The following is a 23098-nucleotide window of genomic DNA, read 5'->3' on the forward strand; positions in this document are numbered from 1 at the left end:
GTCGCGAACCATTTCAACTCCCCCTCCCATTCCTCAGACGACATGTCCATCCTGGGCCTCCTGCAGTGCCACAACGATGCCACCCGAAGGTTGCAGGAACAGCAACTCATATTCCGCTTGGGAACCCTGCAGCCCAATGGTATCAATGTGGATTTCACAAGTTTCAAAATCTCCCCTCCCCCTACCGCATCCCAAAACCAGTCCAGCTCGTCCCTGCCTCCCTAACCTGTTCTTCCTCCCACCTATCCCCTCCTCCCACCTCAAGCCGCACCTCCATCTCCTACCGACCAACCTCATCCCGCCCCCTTGACCTGTCCGTCCTCCCTGGACTGACCTATCCCCTTCCTAACTCCCTACCTACACTCACCTTTCCTGGCCCCATCCCCGCCTCTTCGACCTGTTTGTTTCCTCTCCACCTATCCTCTCCTCTATCCCTCTTCTATCCGCCTCCCACTCTCTCCCTATTTATTTCAAAACCCCCTTCCCCTCCCCCTTTTCTGATGAAGGGTCTAGGCCCGAAACGTCAGCCTTTCTGCTCCTATGATGCTGCTTGGCCTGCTGTGTTCATCCAGCCCTGCACCTTGTCTCGGATTCTCCAGCATCTGCAGTTCCTACTATCTCTGATTCAGTGTTTACATTGCACCTCGGCAAGCATCGACACTTACACGTTGCTTTACCCTCTCCCTGCATTCGCATAGCGCCCAGACGCCCTGACGATCATCTGCATTGATTATAGCACCTTTTACATCTTAACAGCCATCTGTACTGGTATGGCACCTTTTTTATTACAAGGAAAAAGTTCTACAAGGCAACAGAGTATAGGAGATATTCAGTTAAATAACCAAAAGTTGGCTTTGTAGATTTTAAAGGCATGAAAGAGACATGAGGTGAAGAGTGCTGGTATGGTTCATGAAGGGTGTTCCAGAGCTTGGGACCTCAGGCTATGGCTTCCATAGGTAGTGATAATAATCAGGAATGCTCCTGAAGCTAAGAGTTCAGAGTGTGGCGATCTGAGGGTTTATTTGACAAAGGAAATTCCAGATATGGAGGGATGCAGCAGTGGATGGAGCTGAAAACATGGATAACAATTTTAAAATAGAAAATTATTGCTGGTCTCGGAGCCTGACCAGATCCCCAGACATGGGGACTGATAAGATGAACAGATTGGAGAGATTTGTTTGAATTTCTGCCCTTATCAGGATCCAGTAGGGCTGAACATTTTTGATTTGAATTAAATCAAACTTAAAATATTGGAGGGAGCTTGTCCATCAGCCACAATGATGGTGCAGTAAGCAATTAGGAAAAACATAGTATATTGGTCCTCACTACAAGAGGATTTGAGTTTTGGGTAAAAATGTCTTGTTGAAGTTGTGTAGAGTCTTGAGACTGCACTAGGAGTATTATGTGCACTCTAGGTCTTCTTCCATATGGAAGCATGGACTTAGCCATAGATTTGATTTCATTTATTTGTTATCATGTGTATTTGTTACAAAATGGTGAAGTGTTATTGTGTCCACACTCTGCCATCTTAAAACAAAAATAAACAAACAGAATATAAAGGCAGCAAAAATAAAAACATTCAATTTTTGTCCTTGTCAAGTGCTCAGCTGTGGGGCTGGAACATCCAGCCATGAGTGCCCCTGCTGGAACAAGTCACCACTCTTAGGTGCCATCTCAATTCTGCTGATGCTGCCACTACCAGGAGTCCTCACTGGAGGACACAGCTGATGCAGCTACCACCAGTCTCCCTGCCTAAACTAGAATCTGCCACCTCTGCCAAGAACCTGTTCCAGGCTCACCTTGCTTACATTGAGGGTACATCTAGAATGCTGTGAATGATTCTGGTTGCTCTCCTACAGGAAGGATGTTAAATTTGAAAGGGTGCAACAATGGATGTTGCTGGGACAAGAGGGTTTGAGTCTTATTCAGAGGATGAATAAGCTGGGGCATTCTTCCTGTGGTGCTTTGGAGGCTGAGGGGTGACCTTGGAGACTTTTAAACTCGTGAGCAGTGTGGATAGGGTAAATAGACAAGGCCTTTTTCCCATGTTAGGGTAGTACAAAACTAGAGGGCATAGGTTTAAGCTAAGGGGAATAATAAAGTGGCAGCTTTTTCATGCAGAAGGTGTGTATGGAATGAGCTGCCAGAGGAAGTACACGAAGTTGGGTACAACTAGCCCATTTAAAAGGCATCTAGATTGGTGCATGAACAGGAAGAGTTTAGAGGGATATGGGCCAAATACTGGCAAATGGGACTAGGTCAAATTGGGATGTCTGGGCAGCATAGACAAGTTGGACTAAAAGGTTTGTTTTGTGCTGACCACTTCCCTTTGGACTGTGGTGTTAGGAAAAATGTGCTGAAATACTTCAGTTGGGGGGAAGATGGTGGTTTAGTGGTAATGTCACAGGACGACTAATCCCAAATTCCAGGTTATAGTCAGAAAGTGACGTTTAAATTCAATTAAAAATTGGGACTAGAAAGCTTGCATTAGGGTGACCATATACCCACCGTGGACTGTCATAAAATCATCTAGTTCACAAATTTCCTTTTAGGAAAAGAAATCTCCCATTATTGCCTGGTCTAGTCAACATGTGACTCCAGAAACAGCAATGCGCTCGGCTCCCAACTGTCTTCTGGGCCATAAATACTGACCTTGCCAGTGAAACCCTCATTCTATGAATGGGTATTTTTTTAAATAAACCAACACTAGACTGCATCTTCAGAATCCTGCTAAATGATTGACTTAGTGAGCCGATAGCTATGTTGTAACACCCCTCTGTCTGAGGGGCGAGTAGCCATCTCTTCAAGGGCTGCCCTCTTTTTCCCTTGGAGTTACTCCCTGGAATTTGAGGTGAATGAAGTGGTGCAGCACCCTGGACTGTCAGAGGATGATTGACTCCTGGGATCAAGTGAATCCGTTGAAGTATAAAGGGAGTGGGGTATAATTAAGAGATTTCAGAATGGCAGAAAGTGGGTATGAGATGGCCTTGACGGATAAGGTTAAGAATAATCCAAAGAGATTCTACAAGTATGCCAAGGGAAAAAGAACAAGAGAATAGAGCCCTTTAAAGTTCCATGAGGCTGTCTGTGGAACCGCAGGAGATGGCTGGGATACTAAATGAATATTTAGCCTCCCTATATACTGTGGTGGAAGACATGGAAGCTAGCAAACTCTGGAATAAATATTGACTTGGAATCAGTCCACTTCATAGAAGTGCTGCAGATCTTAAAGCATAACAATGCTAGGAATCTAGGGAAGAAATTGCAGGACCCTAGCAGATATTATCTATGGCCGTGGGGTGAGATGCTGGATGACTGAAAGGCTGCAAGGAAAAGCCTGGGAACTATAGATGAGAGCCTGACATTGGTGAATAAGTTGTTGGAAAGGATTCTGAGACAGGGTTTGCATGCATTTGGAGATGCAAAGACTGATTAGGAATAGTCAACATTCCTTTGTGTGTGGGAAATTGTCTCTCTAACTTGATTGGGTTTTTGAGGATGTAGTCAGAATAGATGATGGCAGAACAATAGATGTTGTCTACATGGATTTTAGCAAGACATTTTGACAAGGTTCTGCATGGTAGACTGGCTAGTAAATTTAGATCACATGGGACCCAGAGAGCCAAACAGTTGAATACAAAACTGGCTTGACAATAGGAGACAGGATTGGTGTTTTTTTCACAAACTAGAGGCCTGTGACCAGAGGTGTTTTGCAGAGACTTGTGCTGTGTCCACTTTTTTTGTCCATTATATAAACAATTTGGATGAGTATAGGAAGTATTGTTAGTAAATTTGTCTTATAGTAGACAGTGAAGAAGGTTCTCTCAGAACAATAGGATCTTGATCAGCTGGGCCAGTGGGTTGAGTGGCATATGGAGTTTAAATTTGATAAATGCAAGGTGTTGCATTTAGTTAAGTAATAGGACCCTGGTGAGTATTGATCTAATTATTACAACCAGGTGGATCTCATTGACTGAGGTCCTTGATTGATTGGGTTTGTTAACCTGGGCAATAGATATAAACAGGAGATTCAGAGGGACTGACTCCAAGCTGGCTGGCTACAATTGGTGCAATTACTGCTGATGGTAGTAAGAGGCTTGGGCCCAAGCCTGTTGGGGTGGAATTGGTTGAGAAAGATTCACTTTGATTGGCTTAACACTTTTGATGAGAAAATGGCTGCCTCAGTGAAGTCCTCATGAAATAGCCAGGACTTTTCAGGAAAGTATAGGGACTATCAAAGGGTGAAAGCCACTTGGCATGTTAACCAGGAAGCAATTTATCTATCTTTGCAGGACCTGCCCAGTGCTATTTGCCTTGCAAGCAGAAATCAGGGGGTTGGAAAATGACAGAATCCTCAAACCAGTGGAATTTGAAGAATTGGCAGCACTGTCATACCAATCATGAAGGCTGGCTCAGTTCACCTTTGTGGGGATTTTAAGCAAACGTTAAATAGCCTTTTGCCAATGGATAAATGATCCCTAACACATAGTGGACTTGTAACAAAATTGGTGAGGACTGTCCTTCACTAAGCTGGACATGAGCCATGCCTACCTGCAGTTGCAACTAGACAAGGAGTCCCAGAAGTATGCCATAATTAATACCCATACAAGTTTGCATCAATATACAAGACTGCCATTTGGGGTATCATCAACTTGAGACCTTTCCAGCAGACCAAGAACCTCTTACGGTTGCCATTTATCTGGATGATGTGCTAATAACCGGGAAGACCAATAAAGGACACTTGGAGAACTTGGCTGTAGTGCTTAAACACTTCTCCTAGGTGGCCATACACCTTAGGAGGGGAAAATTTTGTTTCAGATGCTCCAAGTGACCTACTTAGGTTACAAAGTTGACAAGACCAGTTACAATTTCATCTTTGAAGGTGATCAAAGGTGGCCTGGCTCCCAAGTATGTCTTGGGTTAGCGAATTATTACAAGAAATTCACATGTAACCTGGCCTCCATCTTGGTGCCCTTACACCTATTGAAAAAGGGCTAGCCTTAGAAATGGTCAAGTAGCCAAGGAGTAGTTTTTAGAGAAGTGAAAAAGAAGTTATCGTCATCTAAGGTGTTGGTCCCCTATGACCCAAAGTGAGAGGAATGCTCAATAGTGTATGCTTCTCTGATTTTTGGCTGATGTGAATGCAATTACGCCTGGATAGAGAAGGAAAGCTTGGCAGTCATCTTTGGTGTGAGGAAGTTCAACCAATACCTTTTTATGGATGTGAATTTGTCATAGTAACAGACCACAAACCCTTGCTGGGGCTACTGAAGGAAGATAAGGTGTTGCTGCCCATAGCTTCCAGTCCATGGTGGCATGATGGACAAAATATTCTGTCCTGGTGGCAATGGGGGAGACAAGGGCCACTTACAACCAAGATTGAAACCTTTCTGGACCTAGTGAGACCAGATCACAATGAAGGATTGCATCTTACTATGGGGAGCAAGAGCAATTGTCCTGAGTAAAGGTTGCTGCCAGATGCTGGCTCAACTCCACTAGTCATCCAGGGGTTTCTGAAATGAAGTTGCCTGGTGGCCAGGATTAGATGCAGACATAACTGCATTGGCACTCTGGGCACTGCCCCACCAAAGAGGACAAATTGCCCCTTACAGCACCCCCACCACTGGTAATGGCTGGGTAAACCCTGGACTTGGTTACATCAACCATGCCAGTCCTTCTATCGTTTCAATGTTCCTGGTCGCTGTGGATGCCCCTTCAAAGTGGCTGAACTCAGTTTGTTCGGCGAACTCAAGGATGACACTTGAAAAGCTGCAAGTCCATTTTGTGATAATGGACTCCCAGAAGTTTTGGTCACAGACAATGGGATGTTGTTTACTAGCAGGGAATTTGAGTTTCCTCAAATTGAATGGCATTTGGCACATAAGGATGGCTCCATACCATCCATCCATTGGCCTGGTAGCAGAAGTGGTCCAAATGTTGGAGGCAGTCTTAAATAGCCTACAGCATCACTAAATACCGGATTGTCCAGGTTCCTGTCAGATTATAAGACCACCCCTCATGCAACTGCAGGACTAGCTCCTGCAGAGCTGATGTGGAGAAGACTGAGGTTAATCCTGATTATTCCTGGACTGGGTTTGGGGTGGTGGGAAGTGTGGGAGGGTGAGATGGCAACAGGAACACTACCAGCCACATGCAGTCTCTAAGTGAGAGAGACAATGACGTTAAGTGATGAAGTTTAATGCCAGAACCATGGAAATGGCCTGTATGGGTACAAAGTGAGGTTGATGTGAGGTCAGGTCCTGTGACCTACAAAATTCAAGTAGGTGAGGCAGTCCTGAACCAAACATGTGAATCACCTGAAAGCAGCTACCTCACAAACAGCAGGAGCAAAACATACTTGGTCCTTCAGAATAGCTGAACACCTGTCAGAAACAATGGATCTCCCCTTTGTCTAGTGTCAAGGAAACATCAAAGTCTGAGATGGACGTAGCCTCGGTACCGTTACCACTGGAAGAGGAGGAAATGCTCCAAGGCACGCTGGATCCAAGAGCCCTGCTGTGGTCCAGTACATGCTGCCTGTGTCCAAGTCAGAAACCAGACCTAGGACAAACATAGCAAGAAAGGTTACAAGAGATGAGTTTACATCCCCCAGGCTTAGTGGGGGAGTGATCTGGTGATTGGAACCAGGTGGATCTCATTGACTGAGATCCTTGGTTGGGTCAGGTTAGCTACCACAATCAGGGAGCCCTGGCTGATAGATCTAAACAGAATATCCAGAATCTTTTCACTTGAGGGACTGATTCCAAGCTGGCTGGCCACAGCCAGCGTACTGTGCATAAGTAAAGAAAGGGTGACTGGATACCAGCCTCCATGCAGTTACTTCAGTTGTCAAACAGATCTGGGGATTCAGGTGTGTAGTTCCTTCAAAGCGGCAGGGAAGAAGCTGTTCTTGAACCTGTTGGTGTGTGTTCAAGCTTCTGTATCTTCTGTCTGATGGAAGAGGTTTGAAGAGAATATTACTGGGAAGGGAGGGTCTTTTGATGTTGGCAGCCAGCAGAGAAATTGCAGACAGAATTTAATCCCAATTAATGTGAATTGCTGTACTTGGGGAGATCAAATTAGTCTAATTTGGAGGCCCAAACCTACCAAACAGACTCCTACCACCTAGCGTAAGGCCTAAACAACATTATGGGATGCAAAATGAAGCAGTGACATTATTACAACTGTCCCCACTCTAACTGCTGCAGAGGTCAGATTGGTCTTCCTGGGAGTCAAGCAACGGGCTTGGACTGTGTCCCTGGTTGAGCACTTGGATCGTCTGGGGAGGCGATGGCCTAGTGCTATTATCGCTGGACTGTTAATCCAGATCCCCAGATAATGTTCTGGGGACCTGGGTTCAAATCCTCCACCACCACCATCTTCCCCGCCTCCATGGCAAGTAGTGGAATTTGATTTCAATAAAATATCTGGAATTAAGAATGTAATGAAGACCATGAATCCATTGTCAATTGTTGGGAAAAACCCATCTGCTTCACTAATGTCCTTTAGGTAAGGATGGCAGTTTCCTTCCCTGGTCTGGCCTACATGTAACTCCAGATCCATAGCAATGTGGTTGACTCTTTAACTGCCCTCTGGGCAATTAGGGATGGACAATAAATGCTGCCTAGCCACTGACACCCTCATCCTGTGAACGAATTTTTAAAAAATACACGAGCAGAGGTATTAATCAACATCATTACCTCTCCCTACTACAAGCTGAAATCCCCACTGCTTCAAGAAGACCACCATCATCCTGGTACTTAAGAAAGCACATGTAACGTGCCTTGATATCTACCCTCCAGTGGCTCTGACCTCTAATCATGAAGTGCTTTGAGAGGTTGGTCATGGCCCACGTCAACTGCAGTCTCAGCCTGCCTCGGTCCCCTACAATTTGTTTACCAATGTAACATGCCCACAGCGGACACCATATCCCTGGAACATCTGCATAACAAGGACACATCTATCAGACTCTTGCTCATTGACTACAGCTCCGCCTTCAACACCATTATCCCCTCCAGACTAATCTCAAAACTCAGACCTGCCCTCTGCAACTAGGTCCTCAGCTTTCTGACCCACAGATTGCAATGAATGAAGATGGGTAACTGCACCTCATCCACATTAACACTCAACACTGGAGCCCTCCCAAGGCTGCGTCCTCAGCCCCCTACTGTACTCCTTGCACACCCACGCCTGTGTTGCCAAATTCTGAACACCATCTACAAGTTTGCTGACGATACCACCGTAGTAGGATGGATTCCTAACAACGAAGAGTCAAAGTACAGAAGGAAGATAGAATGCTTAGTGACATGGTGCAATGAGAACAACCTCTCTCCACGTCGGCAAAACTAAAGGACTGATCATTGTTTTCAGAAAGAAAGGAGAAGAACACGCTCCCATCTACATCAACAGAACTGAGTTTGAGGGGATGGAGAGTGTCCAGTTCCTTGGAGTGACGAAAGCTGACAACCTGTCCTGGACTTCTCACATTGACGTGACACCCAAGAAGGCACAACAACGCTGCTTCTTCCTCAGGTAGCTCAGGAAATTTGACATGTCCATAGGGGCCTTAAGCAACTTCTACAGATGCACCGTTGAAAACATACTGTCCAGGTGCATAACAGCCTGGTATGGCAACTGCTGTACCCAGGACAGTAAGAAGCCACAAAGTTGTGTGCACAGCCCAGACCATCACAAAAGCCCAGCTCCCTTCATGGATTCCACTTACACAGCTTGTTGCTGCGGAAAGGCTGCCAAAATCATCAAAGACCCATCACACCCCGGTAATGATCTCCTACAACCTCTTCCGTCAGGCAGAAGATACAGAAGCCTGAATACACGCACCCAGCAGGTTCAGGGAAAGCTTCTTCCCAGCTGTTATTAGACTGATGAATGTACTGTCTAGCTTCAAATAATGCTGATCTTGCTAACATTGATCTTACCTAGCGCATGCTCTGTGTAATGTAACATGTATGTCTCTAAGTCTTTTTGATCTGTAGATCCTTGGTTACAATGAACTGCCTGTACTGCTTGTAAACAAAGCTTTTCACTGTACTCTGGTTCCTGTGATAATAAATCAGTACATTTTAATACATGAAATGTTAAGGAAAAGCATATGGCTAATGGCAGGACCCTGAACAGCTTTGATGTACAGAGGGATCTTGGGGTTAAAGCTAGAAAAACTCGGATTGTTTTCTGTGGAGCGGCTGAGGCTGAAGGGAGACTTGATGGAAGTCTGTAAAATTATGAGATGCTTTATTTTTATTCATTCACGGGATGAGGGCGTCACTGGATGGCAGCATTTATTGCCCAACCCTAACTGGCCAGAGGGCAGTTGAGAGTCAACCACATTGCTATGAGTCTGGAGTCACATGTAGGCCAGACCAGGTAAAGATGGCAGTTTCTTTCCCTAAAGGACATTAGTGAACCAGACAGGTTTTTCCAACAATCAACAATGGATTCGCAGTTATCATTAGGCTCTTAATTCCAGATATTTATTATTCAAATCCCACCATCTGCCATGGCGGAATTTGAACCCAGGTCTCCAGGACGTTATCCGGGTCTCTGGATTAACAGTACAACAATAATACCACTAGGCCATTGCCTTCCCCCTGCTTAAATAGGGTTAATGGTCAGAACCTTTTCTCCCCCAGAGTTGAAATGTCTAATACTAGGGGGCATGCATTTACGGTGAGGGGAAAAGTTCAAAGGAGATGTAATGACAAGTTTTTTAATACAAAGTGGTAAGAGTGTAGAATGTGCTGCCGGGGGTGGTGGTGGAGGCAGATACGATAGGGGCATTTAAGGGGCTTTTAGATATGCAAATGAATATGCAAGGGACAGAGGGATATGGTTTAATTTGACATCATATTCAGCACAACATTGTGGTTGGAAGAGCCCGTTCCTGTGCTGTACTGTTCTATGTTCTAAATTGCCGTTTCTCTCCTGTAGGCATCTAGACTCTGGAGACCAGAAGGGAGGGAAAGTCAGGTACAACAACTTTAGCCTTCTTGCATCAAATATACATGGATGGTTAAGATTGGAAGGGCAGGTCTGGACTTTGTCTTTCTTGTCATAGATTCATGCAGCCTGGAAACAGACCCTACCGTCCAACCAGTCTACTCCAACCATGGTCTGAAACTAAACTACCTGTGCTTGGTCCATATCCCTCCAAACCTTTCCTATTCATGAACTTGCCCAAATGTCTTTTAAATGTTGTAACTGTACCTGCAACCCACCACTTTCTCTGACTGTTCATTCCACAGATGAACCACTCTGTTTAAGACAAAATGTTGCCCCTCATATCCTTTTTAAATTCTTCTCTCACCTTAAAAATGTGCCCCTAGTTTTGAACTCCCCCACCCTAGGGAAAGGACCCTTGTCACTCACTTTATCTATGTCCCTCATGATTTTAAAAATCTCAGTAAGGTCACACTTCAACCTCCTACACTCCAGTGAAAAAAGTCCCAGCATGAGGGGAAAGTATTTGATTTTGGCAGATTACAGCTGTTCTTAAGAAATGGAAAAACAGTGTGTCATTTGATATTCCATTTATTAGAAAATGTCTTTGTTCATCTTTTCACAGTCATTAATGAGGGAGGGAAACCCAAAGTTCAGGTGGAGTACAAAGGAGAACTGAAGACTTTCTTTGCTGAGGAGATTTCCTCCATGGTGCTAACAAAAATGAAGGAGATTGCAGAGGCATACCTAGGTACTCCTGTGAGGAGTGCTGTCATCACAGTGCCCGCTTATTTTAATGATAGCCAAAGACAAGCCACCAAAGATGCCGGAACCATTGCTGCTTTAAATGTGCTGAGGATTATCAATGAACCAACTGCAGCTGCTATTGCATATGGACTAGACAAAGCAGGGTCTGGTGAACATAATGTCCTCATCTTTGATCTGGGAGGTGGAACATTTGATGTTTCTGTCCTTACCATTGAGGATGGTATATTTGAAGTCAAGTCCACTGCTGGAGATACTCATTTGGGAGGAGAAGATTTTGACAATCGCATGGTGAGCCATTTCATAGAAGAGTTTAAAAGGAAATTTAAGAAAGATATCTCCCAGAGCAAGCGGGCAGTAAGACGTCTGCGTACAGCTTGTGAGCGTGCCAAGAGGACCCTATCCTCAAGTACGCAAGCTAGCCTTGAGATTGATTCACTGTATGAAGGGGTTGATTTCTATACATCCATCACCAGGGCCCGGTTTGAGGAACTGAATAATGATCTCTTCCGAGCCACACTTGAGCCTGTTGAGAAAGCCCTTCGTGATGCCAAGATCGACAAGTTTCGGATTCAGGATATTGTTCTTGTAGGAGGCTCCACGAGAATCCCTAAAATTCAGAAACTGCTTCAAGAATTATTCAATGGAAAAGAGCTGAACAAGAGCATCAATCCAGACGAAGCTGTAGCTTATGGTGCAGCTGTACAAGCGGCCATTTTAACGGGTGACAGGTCTGAAAATGTTCAGGACCTGTTGCTGTTGGATGTTACTCCACTATCTCTAGGTATTGAAACAGCTGGTGGTGTCATGACTCCTCTCATCAAACGAAACACAACCATCCCCACCAAACAGACTCAGATCTTCACTACGTATTCAGAGAATCAAACCAGTGTCCTTGTTCAGGTTTATGAAGGTGAGAGGGCAATGACCAGAGATAACAATCTACTTGGCAAGTTTGCCCTTTCTAATATCCCACCAGCTCCCCGTGGAGTACCACAAATCGAGGTGACCTTTGACATAGATGCTAACGGTATCCTGAACGTTTCAGCTGTAGACAAGAGTACAGGCCGAGAAAACAAGATCACTATTACTAATGACAAGGGTCGGCTGAGCAAAGATGAAATAGAGCGCATGGTGCAGGATGCAGAGCGCTACAAGACTGAAGATGATTCTAACCGTCAAAGAGTGACTGTCAAAAATGCTCTAGAGTCCTATGTGTATGCTATGAAGCAGGCTGTACAAGATGAGAAGTTGAAAGGGAAAATCACTGACCAGGAAAGGAGCAGTATCCTTGCGAAGTGTCAGGAGGTTCTCACTTGGCTAGAAAGAAACCAGACAGCAGAGAAGGAAGAATTTGAGCACCAGCAGAAGGAGCTGGAGAAAGTTTGCAAGCCAGTAGCCAAATTCTTTCGATGTCCCTGTGCTGGGGTGCCAGGAGGAGCTGGTAGTGCCTCTGAACCTAGCAATGCCAGTGGACCCACAATTGAAGAAGTTGACTGAGTGATATAGGTAGGAAAGAATTGAAGACAGTCTGCTCAGATTTATGGACTGCTGCTTGGTTTCTAGATTACGTCAGTATTTCAGAACGAAGGAGAACAGGAAGATTTGATGGCATGTTGGCGAGTACATGCTACTCAACTGTTTAGTTACCTTTTTACAGCATAAAATTTCACAGAGCATTAACTTATTGTAGTTTCTTAACGAGTTTATGACCCGATTATGATCCAGGTCGCCCATTGTGTTTCTTTTAATTAACAATGGGGTTCTTCACAAACTCAAACGTGCGCTTATTCTAATGAAATTTACTCAACTATCAAATAGGGAGAATATAGATCAGGGAAGAATGAATACAAGTGAAAGAGACTCCACCATAACAAATCCACACCATCTTTAGCTGGGACCTGTCCTTAACAGAATAAGGAGTGTGTTAGCTTGTTTTGGGGAAGCATGTATATAACTTAAAAAGATCCTATACTTAGCCATCACAATTTGGTTTATCTGCAGTGATGTAAAACTTTGCTTCTACACTTTTTAATAGTTGGGAGGAGGGACTGCAGCCTTTTCGTAGAGAGAGTGGAAGTGGAGGGAATACTACATCCATAGTGTCAGAGGCCTTTATAGTCATTCTGTACTACTGGACAACATTAAACTGCAGCCTATCTGTAGTGGATGGACTTCAAACTGGACTGCTGCATTACAGAAATTTCATGGATGTTTTGACTTGCCTATATCCTCTTGATCACACCTGCCCTCTACTGGCCAAACTCTTGTTCCCAATCCTCATCAACATAGCCCACACCCTGACCCTGATTTCTCTATCAGTCATACCCTTCCCTCCCAAACCAGTATCTACCTGGAAGCCAGTCAATCTACACTCTCCTCCATCACTCTAGGCCTCTGGCTAGTTGACATCACTCAGATTGTGGTGCACACTCATCACCCAATCACAACCTTTGTTTGTTTCTCTCTATTGCAATTGCTGCTGATGGATTCTCCAGTAATTGTGGAAGAGAAAATGTCTCTGACTGGAAGGAGCTGATGCTTGTGAAATCTTCCAGATATATTTTGAAGAATGATTTGGTAAACCATACAGGATCTCTTTGTAAGCCTGCTTTTGGTGAAAATATAACTGCTGCAAACATTACAGTTAACTCTGGTTTCAAGAGTGTGAATCGCTCTCAGTGGATGCAAAGCTTTGACTTTTAAAAATGTTTCTGTGTTCTTTATTAAACTAAGAAAAAGTTTTGAACAAAATCAGAAAGTGCTGGAAATACGCAACTTCTATACCATCTGTGGTAATAGTTAATGAAGTAGGTCATCATGACCAGGGGATAAACGTTGGCATGTATTAGGATTTGAGTAAGGACTGAGTAGGACAAAGATAAAGGAAGGTTTCATATTGGGTGAAAGACAGGACAGATTTAATAAAAGAAGAATTTGTTCTCTAGTTCAAAAGGGAATTGAGACTGGTCAACAGAAGAAACTTAGGATGTGTCTCAAGCAAGTGTGCTACTGTCTAAAAGCAACAATGAGAAAAAGAACGGAAATTTCATTTTTCCATAGTGTTGACATTTCCTGACCACCTGAGTGTTTCCAGCAATTTCTTTTATTTTAGATTTCTAGAAACTGCAGTAGTCTGCTTTTTGCTTAACAAAAATTCTTGTTGATTTCTTTCTGCATGCATTTTCATTCATTGTGTTCAACCCATGTATGAAATGTTTTAATAAAAACAAAAAAATAAAGACAACCTTAGCTCACTGCAGTCTGGAACAGTTTCTACAGCTGTGCGGGTGTGATAGAACCTTATGTAATTGAAGTTATGATCCCAGCTCTGGTAATACTGGACAACTCAGGACCCAGAATGACAGATTTTTTTTTAGCAGTTTGTTAACATGGTGTTTAGTCATGGAAATATATTCGCATGAGGCTGCAGATATTCTCTAAAATGGAAAAAAAAATCACAAAAGTAATAAACAAAACATATAGACAGAAGAGACAAAGTGTAAAAGAGGGTGTTGGTTGAAAGAGACTTAATTCCAAAGAAATATCACCACTATCGAAGCTTTTAAAATTGTATTTAACTAAGTTTCCCAGGTTCTTTTTCTTGAACTGTGGGGGCAATTTTACGATTCCTTTCCAAGTCTGCTGGCATCAACCTCCCATAATTCTTATGGTTGACCATTTCATTCTAGCAATTTGAGATTCCCATCAAAACTGTCCTGGTTTGTAAGACCCACAAACTAAAATTCTCCTGCTGGAAGAAGCAATTTTCCATTGTGAACTAAGCTCTGGGTTTTTCTGAACTAAGTATTTAAACCTGATATTCAGAAATTAAAAGGAAATTAATTGCCTTTATGTGTTTACTTTGTCATGTACTTAACAGTAATCCGTCAACACAACACTGATCCACAACACTGCTTTCTTGGAACTGATGTATTTAGGTCACAATTCCAAATTGACTTTCTAACCAACTTATCGGAGTTGACAAAAACCTTATCGGAGCTGACACAGATCCATGTGCCTCTATTTTGAAATCAAGATCCAAAAATATACAAGATGCACCTTTCCTTACATCTTTCCCCATCCAGAGGAAAAAAATAAAATAGCCTAAACACTATTCATATAGTACATCAACAGTAAAACATATTTATGTTTCCATTACAGCCGTATCCCAAGTAAAACAAGCTTGATCACAGCATTCATATGGTCATATTTGTCCCTGACAAAACATCTGCTAAAATATTGTCCTTGCTAGCCATTGTATGCCTTAAATAACAGTCTTTTCAGAGCTATTAGATATGCAATTTTCACACTTTGGTAGAGACAAGACTCAGTGTCTCTCCACTGTTGTATATTTTGGACTTTTGTAGATTTTAAAAAGGTTTTTAGATTCACATATTATTATCATGTACTCTACAGTGAAAAGTATACAGAGTCACCATTCTCTGATGCCCTCTTAGTATATAAAAGACAGGCTTATAAAGAGAAGCAGAAATAAAAGAAACAACCAAACAAAAAGGAAATGTCCAGATCACTCCCTGCCTCTGCGATGAGTCCTCATCGCCAGAAAATCAAAGCCACAAAGTCTATGTCTCAGTCTGCGAACACTCAGGTACTGTGGGTCCCTTTATGCCGCTGTAGTCAGAAAGCCTCTGCTGTTAGGTACCCAGGCTCAGACACATCTTGGAGCTGCTTCGCTGTAACCATGTGGCCATCCTTCGGTGCCATCTTGCCTCCACTGTCATCATTGCCATGAGTCAGAGCTGGGCCAATCTTGGCAATGCAGCTGCCACCGAAGCTGCCAAGTCCCAAATTGGGCTCAAACTCGACGCTGGACTCACCATGCCGAAGCAGCCAGTGCCTTGTTCTGGATTACATTGCTGCCACCTACTGGGACCGCCATTTTAGCCAAGGAACCTGCTGTTGCTGACTCCTCAGGAAAGAACTACTCCTGACACTCCATAAAGGAACTGTTCCTGACTTTTCGGGAAGGGGACCGTTGCAGACACTCCAGGAAGGGAACCACTCCTGCTGCTGCCACTCTGTCCCGGGAAGTGGGTTGCCCCTGCTGATGCCACTGTTGAAGGAACCAAAAAGAAACAAAGAACAAAAGTGAAAGAAAGCGAGAAAAAAGGAAGAGAAAAAGCAGACGAAAGTAGATGACCCCTGGGCTCAGGACCCAGGCATGAATGCTGCTACTCCGCTGCCACCACCTTGAAACTAATCCTTGCCCTTTTTGTGAAAAATAACTGGCTGTTCAATCCCCATCTTGTCTCCTTGTAGGAAAGTAGCACTTACACTGAAGTCATTGACATCAACAGCCAGCTTGAGTGGCTTCTTATAATTCTGTGCAGTTAACAGGTATGTTTATTAGCACAGCTTTCAAATTGTCAAAGAAGCTAGCACAGTGCTGAAATTTAGCACAAATTTCTGACAAAATTCACATATGAACAAAGAAAATTACAGCACAGGAACAGGCCCCTCCAAGCCTGCACCGACATGCTGCCACAACTAAAACCCTGTACCCATCCAGGGACCGTATCCCTCTATTCCTATTCTATTCATGTATTTGTCAAGATGCCCTTTAATAGTCACTCATATCTGCTTCCACTACCTCCCCCGGCAGTGAGTTTCAGGCACCCACCACCCTCTGTGTAAAAAAAACTTGCCTTATATATCACCTTTAAACCTTGCCCCTCGTACCTTAAACCTATGGCCCCAAGTAACTGACTCTTCCACCCTGGAAAAAGCTTCTGACAGTCCATTCTGTCCATGCCCTTCATAATCTTGTAGACCTCTATCATGTCGCCCCTCAATCTCTGTCATTTCAATGAGAATAACCCCAAGTTTCTCCAACCTCTCCTCATAGCTAATGTCCTCCAGACCAGGCAACATCCTGGTAAATATTTTCTGTACCCCCTCCAAAGCCACCGCATCCTTCTGGTAGTGTGGCGACCGGAATTGAACACAATATTCCAAATGCGGCCTAACTAAGGCTCTGTAAAGCTGCAACATTACCTGCCAATTTTTAAACATCGGCCCCAGCCGATGAAGGCAAGCATGCCGTATGCCTTGTTGACCACCTTCTCCACCTGCGTTGCCACTTTCAGTGACCTGTGTACCTGTACACCCAGATACCTCTATCTATCAGTACTCTTAAGGGTTCTGCCATTTACTGTATATTTTCCATCTGGATTAGACCTACCAAAATGCATCACCTGACATTTTTCTGGATTAAACTCCATCTGCCATCTGTCTGCCCAAGTCACCAACTGGTCTATATCCAGCTGTATCCTTTGACAGTCCTCATCACTATCCGCAATTCCACCAACCTTTGAATCATCAGCAAACTTACTAATCAGACTAGTTACATTTTCCTCCAAATCATATGTATTACAAATAGCAAAGGTCCCAACACTGATCCCTGAGGAACACCACTACTCACAGCCCTCCATTCAGAAACACGACCTTCCATTACTACCCTCTGTCTTCTATGACTGAGCCAGATTTTTATCCATCTTGCAAGCTCACCTCTAACCCCATGTGACTTTACCTTTTGTGTGTGCCAATATATTGCAGAATTTTGTATTTTGTCTTAGGCATGGGAAAATCAAAGAGCCCTTATTTTTGCTTTCATAGGTGCCACTTGACCTTGTCCCACAGTGTGGCCCAAATAAACTATTTAGGATCATAGAATCCCTACATTGTGGAAACAGGCCCTTCGGCTCAACAAGTCCACACCAACTCTCAGAGATCCCACCCAGACCCATCGCCCTATACCCCACCTAATCTACTCATCCCTGAACACTATGGGCAATTTAGTGTGGCCAATCCTCCTAGCCTGCATATCTTTGGACTGTGGAAGGAAACTGGAGCACCCCCGGAGGAAAACCACGCAGACATGGGGAGAATGTGCAAACTCCACACAGTCGCCTGAGGGTAGAATTGAACCCAGGTCCCTGGTACTAACCACAGAGCCACCCACCATGCTACCCTAATTTCATAGAATCATAGAATCCCTACAGTGTGGAAACAGGCCTTTCGGCCCAACAAGTCCACACCGATCCTCTGAGCATTCCATCCAGACCCATCCCCTAATATACATATCCCTGAACACTATGGCCAATCCACCTAGCCTGCACATCTTTAGACTGTGGGAGGAAACTAGAGCACTCGGAAGAAACCTATGCAGACATGGGGAGAATGTGAAAACTCCACACAGACAGTCGCCCGAGGGTGGAATTGAACCCGGGTCCCTGATGCTGTGAGGAAACAGTACTAACCACTGTGCAAATTCACCTTTCACCCGATTTACAACAATTAACCCTTTATAAATGATCAAACAATTCAATCAAGTGGTTTAAATGTTCTTTCCATGTTTGGCTGGAGCCAACCAAATCATTGATGTACTTGACACAGTTACATGACACTTAATCTTTGGAAAGTTGCTGGTGCACTTTTCATTCTAAACTGCAAGTCTTTATATTGATGAAGCCCTCCTGGTGCTCAGAAACTTTTGTTTTTAGCTTTATCAGTCAATGAAACTTGCTAATATCCTTTTAACAAGATAGTATCGCGCTTGTATAATTCTTTCAATGCTGTCCTCCAGACATGGAATTGGATAGGAATCTGCTTTTATTACTGTATTGACTTTACGATAATTAATACATTATCTTGTGCCCTGTTTGGTTTTACCACCATCAAAATGGGTGATCTCCAGATACAATGATTCACTTCAGTAATGTAATTATTATCAATTTAACTTAGTTTCGTCCCTGACTTCAGCTAACTACATTGGAGTGAATTTGTAAAGACTTATGGATAATGCATCCCTGTCTTAACATCACGTATAGTCAAAGAACTTTTCCTGGCCTAGTCACACAAATCGATTAATAGGTTTGTTAGAGCTTTTGCAAGTCACTTTATAGTTTTTCTTGAATACTACATTATGTTCCATTTAACCTTTTAAGCACCTCCCTTTTTTCCAACCTTATTATTGGAGAAAAATACCAAAGAACTGAGGATGCTGGAAATCAGAAACAAAACATCTCTGTCTCAGGCTTGCTGCAGTGCTCCAGCGAAGCTAGAAGAACAGCATCTCATTTCTGCTTGGTCACCCTGCAACCTTCAGGACTCAATAATGAATTCAATAATTTAAGGTCCTGAGTAACTTCTCCCATGACTTTTCCCAAACCCTACTACCAGGCCTGTCCTCACATGGGCTGCTAGCACAAGCAATCCATTGTCATCCACTAATGGTCCCCATTGGCAACCTTTGATTCTCTCAGGCTGACCTTTACCTTTGTCTGCCCAACTATATTTCTCTCTCTGGCCTCTATTTCCATCTATCAGTTACTCCTCCCCCAGACCATCTTCAGCATATATACCACCTTTTCCTAGCCACAATCAGCACTGAAGAAAGGTCACTGGACCAGAAATGTTAACATTGCGTTTCCTCCACAGATGTTGCCAGTCCTGTTGAGTTTTTCCAGCAATTTCTGATTGCTGGAAGGTTGACTTCATTGCTTCATTTTTCAAATGAATTTTGGTCAACGCCCATGCTTTGGTCAGTTTCTCTCTGAAACTTGCAACATTGGTAATAAGTAATAATAATAAATAAATTTCCCTTTAATCAATTTAAGGGGTCCTCTAACATCATGTCCATTTATCAGTTCAAAAGGACTAAATTGAGTTGACTCATTAGATGCATCCCTGATGACACAATGACAAAATAATTTGAATAAGTATATAGATCACACACTTTTCATCATACATTTAAAGTAATAAGATACAGGTGTTGGTTTGGACTCAGTTTCTGTGTAGGGTCTTTGGTATAACAATTCATAATCCATTTATTGCATTCTATTAAAGGTAGGCTACATATGTCAGCCTTATTCAATTTTTCTTTGTCTTTATTTTTCATATTTTAATAAATTCTGCCAGTAACAAGGTTTCCATTCATTAGGACATTTCTTACAATAAGCTGTAATCATGTAAAAAGTTTGATGCCATCTTTCCAATGAGATTGGATGATAAACTGAAGATGTACATTGTGTTAGTCCCAAACTAGCCATTTTTAAAAATATTTGTGACATAATACTTGAACATTGATTGTATTTCTTTGGGTGATTATATCTCAAAGGATTGAGCCACCTTTACCACAATAATTTTTGTTGTAATTTTCCCCGAAGGCACTGCTTAGGAAATCTCGTTAACACGCCCATAACTGTTGAAAGATACTGATCCCTGTACCTTGTTTTATTCAGTGGTCCTACACATATTAAGACTCTACTAAACGGTTCTTCGTAGAAAATAGCAGGACTAGCCCATTCAATCCACAAAAGCCACACTGTCATTCATCATGATCTTGACTGACCTTGTACATCTACACTGTACTCCTGCTGGCTCCCCATAACTAATACTTTAGCTTCTAGAAGTCTTTCTAAAGCTTTCATTTTTTTGTCATTATTTCTTTCCACCCTCTGAGTGAAGAAGTTTCTTCTCATTTCAGTCTGAAATAGTCTATTATGTATGCTGAGACTGTAACCTTTTATGCTGGACTTCCATCCCAGTCAGGAAGAAAATCATCCTTGCATCAAGTCTGTCCAGCCCTATCAGAATTTTATACATAGAATCATACAGCACGGAAACAGATCCTTCAGTCCGACCCATCTGCAGCATTTGGCCCATATCCCTCTAAACCTTTCCTATTCATAAATCCATCTAGATGCCTTTTAAATGTTATAATTGTACCTGGCTCCACCACTTCATCTGGCAGCTCGTTCCATATACACTCCACCCTTTGTGTGAAAAAATTACCCCTCAGGTCCCTTTTAAATCTTTCTCCTCTCAAACCTAAGACCGCTAGTTTTGGCCTCCCCCGCCCTAGAAAAAAACTTTGGCTATTTACCCTATCTATGCCCTGATGATTTTATAAACCTCTCTAAGGTCACCCCTCAGCCCCCAATGCTCTAGGGAAAAAGCCCCAGCCTATTCAGCCTCTCCCTATAATTCAAACACTCCAATCCTGGCAACATCCTTGTAAATCTCTTCTGCATCCTCTCAAGTTTAACAACATCCTTCCTGTAGAAGGGCAACCAGAATTGAACACAGTATTGTAAACATGGCCTCACCAATGTCCTGTGTAGCTGCAACATGACATTCCCAACTTCTGTACGCAGTGCAGTGACTAATCAAGGCAAGCATGCCAAACGCCTTCTTCACCACCCTGTCTATCTGCGAAATACATTTCAATAAGAATTTTTCTAAACCCCAGCAAATACTGACCTAGTTGACAAAATACATAAACAATCTTCCATTAACACTCCCGGTGACATGCAAATCATATACTGTCATACGGTATATATTGTCATATACTAAATTAGGTCACGGTTTCAGAAGGTCTCTCTGAATTTGTTTTTGTTTTCTTTAAACACCTTCATAAAAATAACCAACATCTATATGCCACTAGTTTGAAATCCAAACTCTAAAAATAATATGAATAAATAGATAAATCACAGGCTATTTGGTATAATAATTCAGAATCCATTTATTTCATTTCTATTGAAGGTGAGCTATATGTATCTGCCTTATTCTATTTTTCTCTTTATTTTTCGTATTTTCATAAATTGTGCGGGTAACTGAATTTCCCTTTTTCATAGACCTCTTCCTGTCTAATTTCATGGGCCTAAAATCTAGCCAGAAAACAGTCAGGAAATAATCCATGATATTCCTGATGTGGCTTCTCAGTTTATTTTACTATTACTGGACATTTCACCATCTTCAGTGAGATGAATATTTTAGAAATAAGCCAGGTCATTTCCAAGGTAAGATCAATTGTTGCTATAGGATTTTTTTTCATTATTCTAATTACAACATTTCCATTTACTAAATCACTCTTTAATTTGACTCTGTATAATAGGATTGGATTGTAACCTCTGTGTAACTTCAAACTAATGTTTTCTGTATTATGTTATGGACCAGACCAGACCACCTCAAAATATTTTGAGAATGTAGCCGAGACCCTAATTTGTTCTTATTTTTAAAGACAATTGTGAACTGATGGTTCCAGATGCAATGCCACTGGTCAAACTTTTCGATGTTAAGCAAAACACAGTTTATTTAAACACTTCTGTTAAAATACAACCAAAGAAAGAGGAATTTAGAATAACTTAACGCTATTGGAAACTTATGAGAATAATAGATAGAGTAACCATGACTAACTAACTATTCCAATATCGTAACATCCCATAAACACTCTTGGCGAAAAAAAGAAAATTCAGACAAGATTCTCACATGCAGTTCTGTAATCCAGGAGGGAAAAAAAATCAAGAGAAAATTCACAGAGAGCAGCAACCAGGAGACATTCACTGAAGCTTCCAAATCTGTTGAGAACCCAATAGCTTCTGAACCAAAATCCAGAAATTCTGGTCTGAGAGAGCTGGCCACACACATTCAGGCTGTTTAAAAAAAAACCCAAGGCCTGCCAAGCTATTTACTCAAGTCGCATTAACTAGTCAGCTCTATGCCTCTGCCTTACAAACTCTCTTCAAAGAAAACCAAGACAAAATAATCTCTTAAAGTTATAGCATCGTCACAATTAATGCTCCAGAAGACAAATTTTATCATCAGCCACCATTAGTGATTGATTTGCTCCAATGTACCTCAATATCATTGTTGGTCTACCTTTGTTATTCGAAGAATAATGAAATTCTGCTCCCTTTGAAATGGAATATTCAGATTCCGCAGTGATTTTATTCTCTTTATCAATGCTCAAGGAAATATTTTGAGTTATCTCTTCTGACTTCATTGCTTCCAAGGAAATGTTCCCTTTGTACTACAGCTACAGTTTTAATTGTCTGTTTCCAAACTGACACACCCTTTTCTGAAAATTCCATTGGCTTTCCAACAGTTGCAAGTAGTCTCCCATTCTCATGATGCATTGGGGTAGTGTGCTGGAAATCAAGCCTCACAAATGTGAAGAGAATTTAGAACAGAGAACATAGAACATAGAACATTACAGCGCAGTACAGGCCCTTCGGCCCTCGATGTTGCGCCGACCTGTGAAACCAATCTGAAGCCCATCTAACCTAAACTATTCCATTATCATCCATATGTTTATCCAATGACCATTTAAATGCCCTTAAAGTGGGCGAGTCAACTATTTTTGCAGGCAGGGCATTCCACGCCCTTACTACTCTCTGAGTAAAGAACCTACCTCTGACATCTGTCCTATATCTACCACCCCTCAATTTAAAGCTATGTCCCCTCATGCTAGCCATCACCATCCGAGGAAAAAGGCTCCCACTGTCCACCCTATCTAATCCTCTGATCATCTTGTATGTCTCTATCAAGTCACCTCTTAACCTTCTTCTCT

At 42.6% G+C, this 23098-nt stretch overlaps 1 protein-coding gene across 1 annotated transcript in view; it reads left to right on the forward strand.

Moving 5' to 3' along the window:
• Positions 1 to 13865, forward strand: part of LOC109926188 (heat shock-related 70 kDa protein 2-like) — a 19857-nt gene extending 5992 nt beyond the window's left edge. The window contains exon 2 of the mRNA XM_048599942.1: positions 10583 to 13865. Coding sequence (XP_048455899.1) covers positions 10583 to 12222 — 1640 coding nt within the window. The 3' untranslated portion in view covers positions 12223 to 13865. The remainder of the gene's footprint in view (positions 1 to 10582) is intronic.
• Positions 13866 to 23098: the final 9233 nt, after the last annotated feature.

The sequence above is a fragment of the Rhincodon typus genome, chromosome 8 (assembly GCF_021869965.1).
Source record: "Rhincodon typus isolate 14 chromosome 8, sRhiTyp1.1, whole genome shotgun sequence".
NCBI classification, from domain to species: Eukaryota; Metazoa; Chordata; class Chondrichthyes; order Orectolobiformes; family Rhincodontidae; genus Rhincodon; species Rhincodon typus.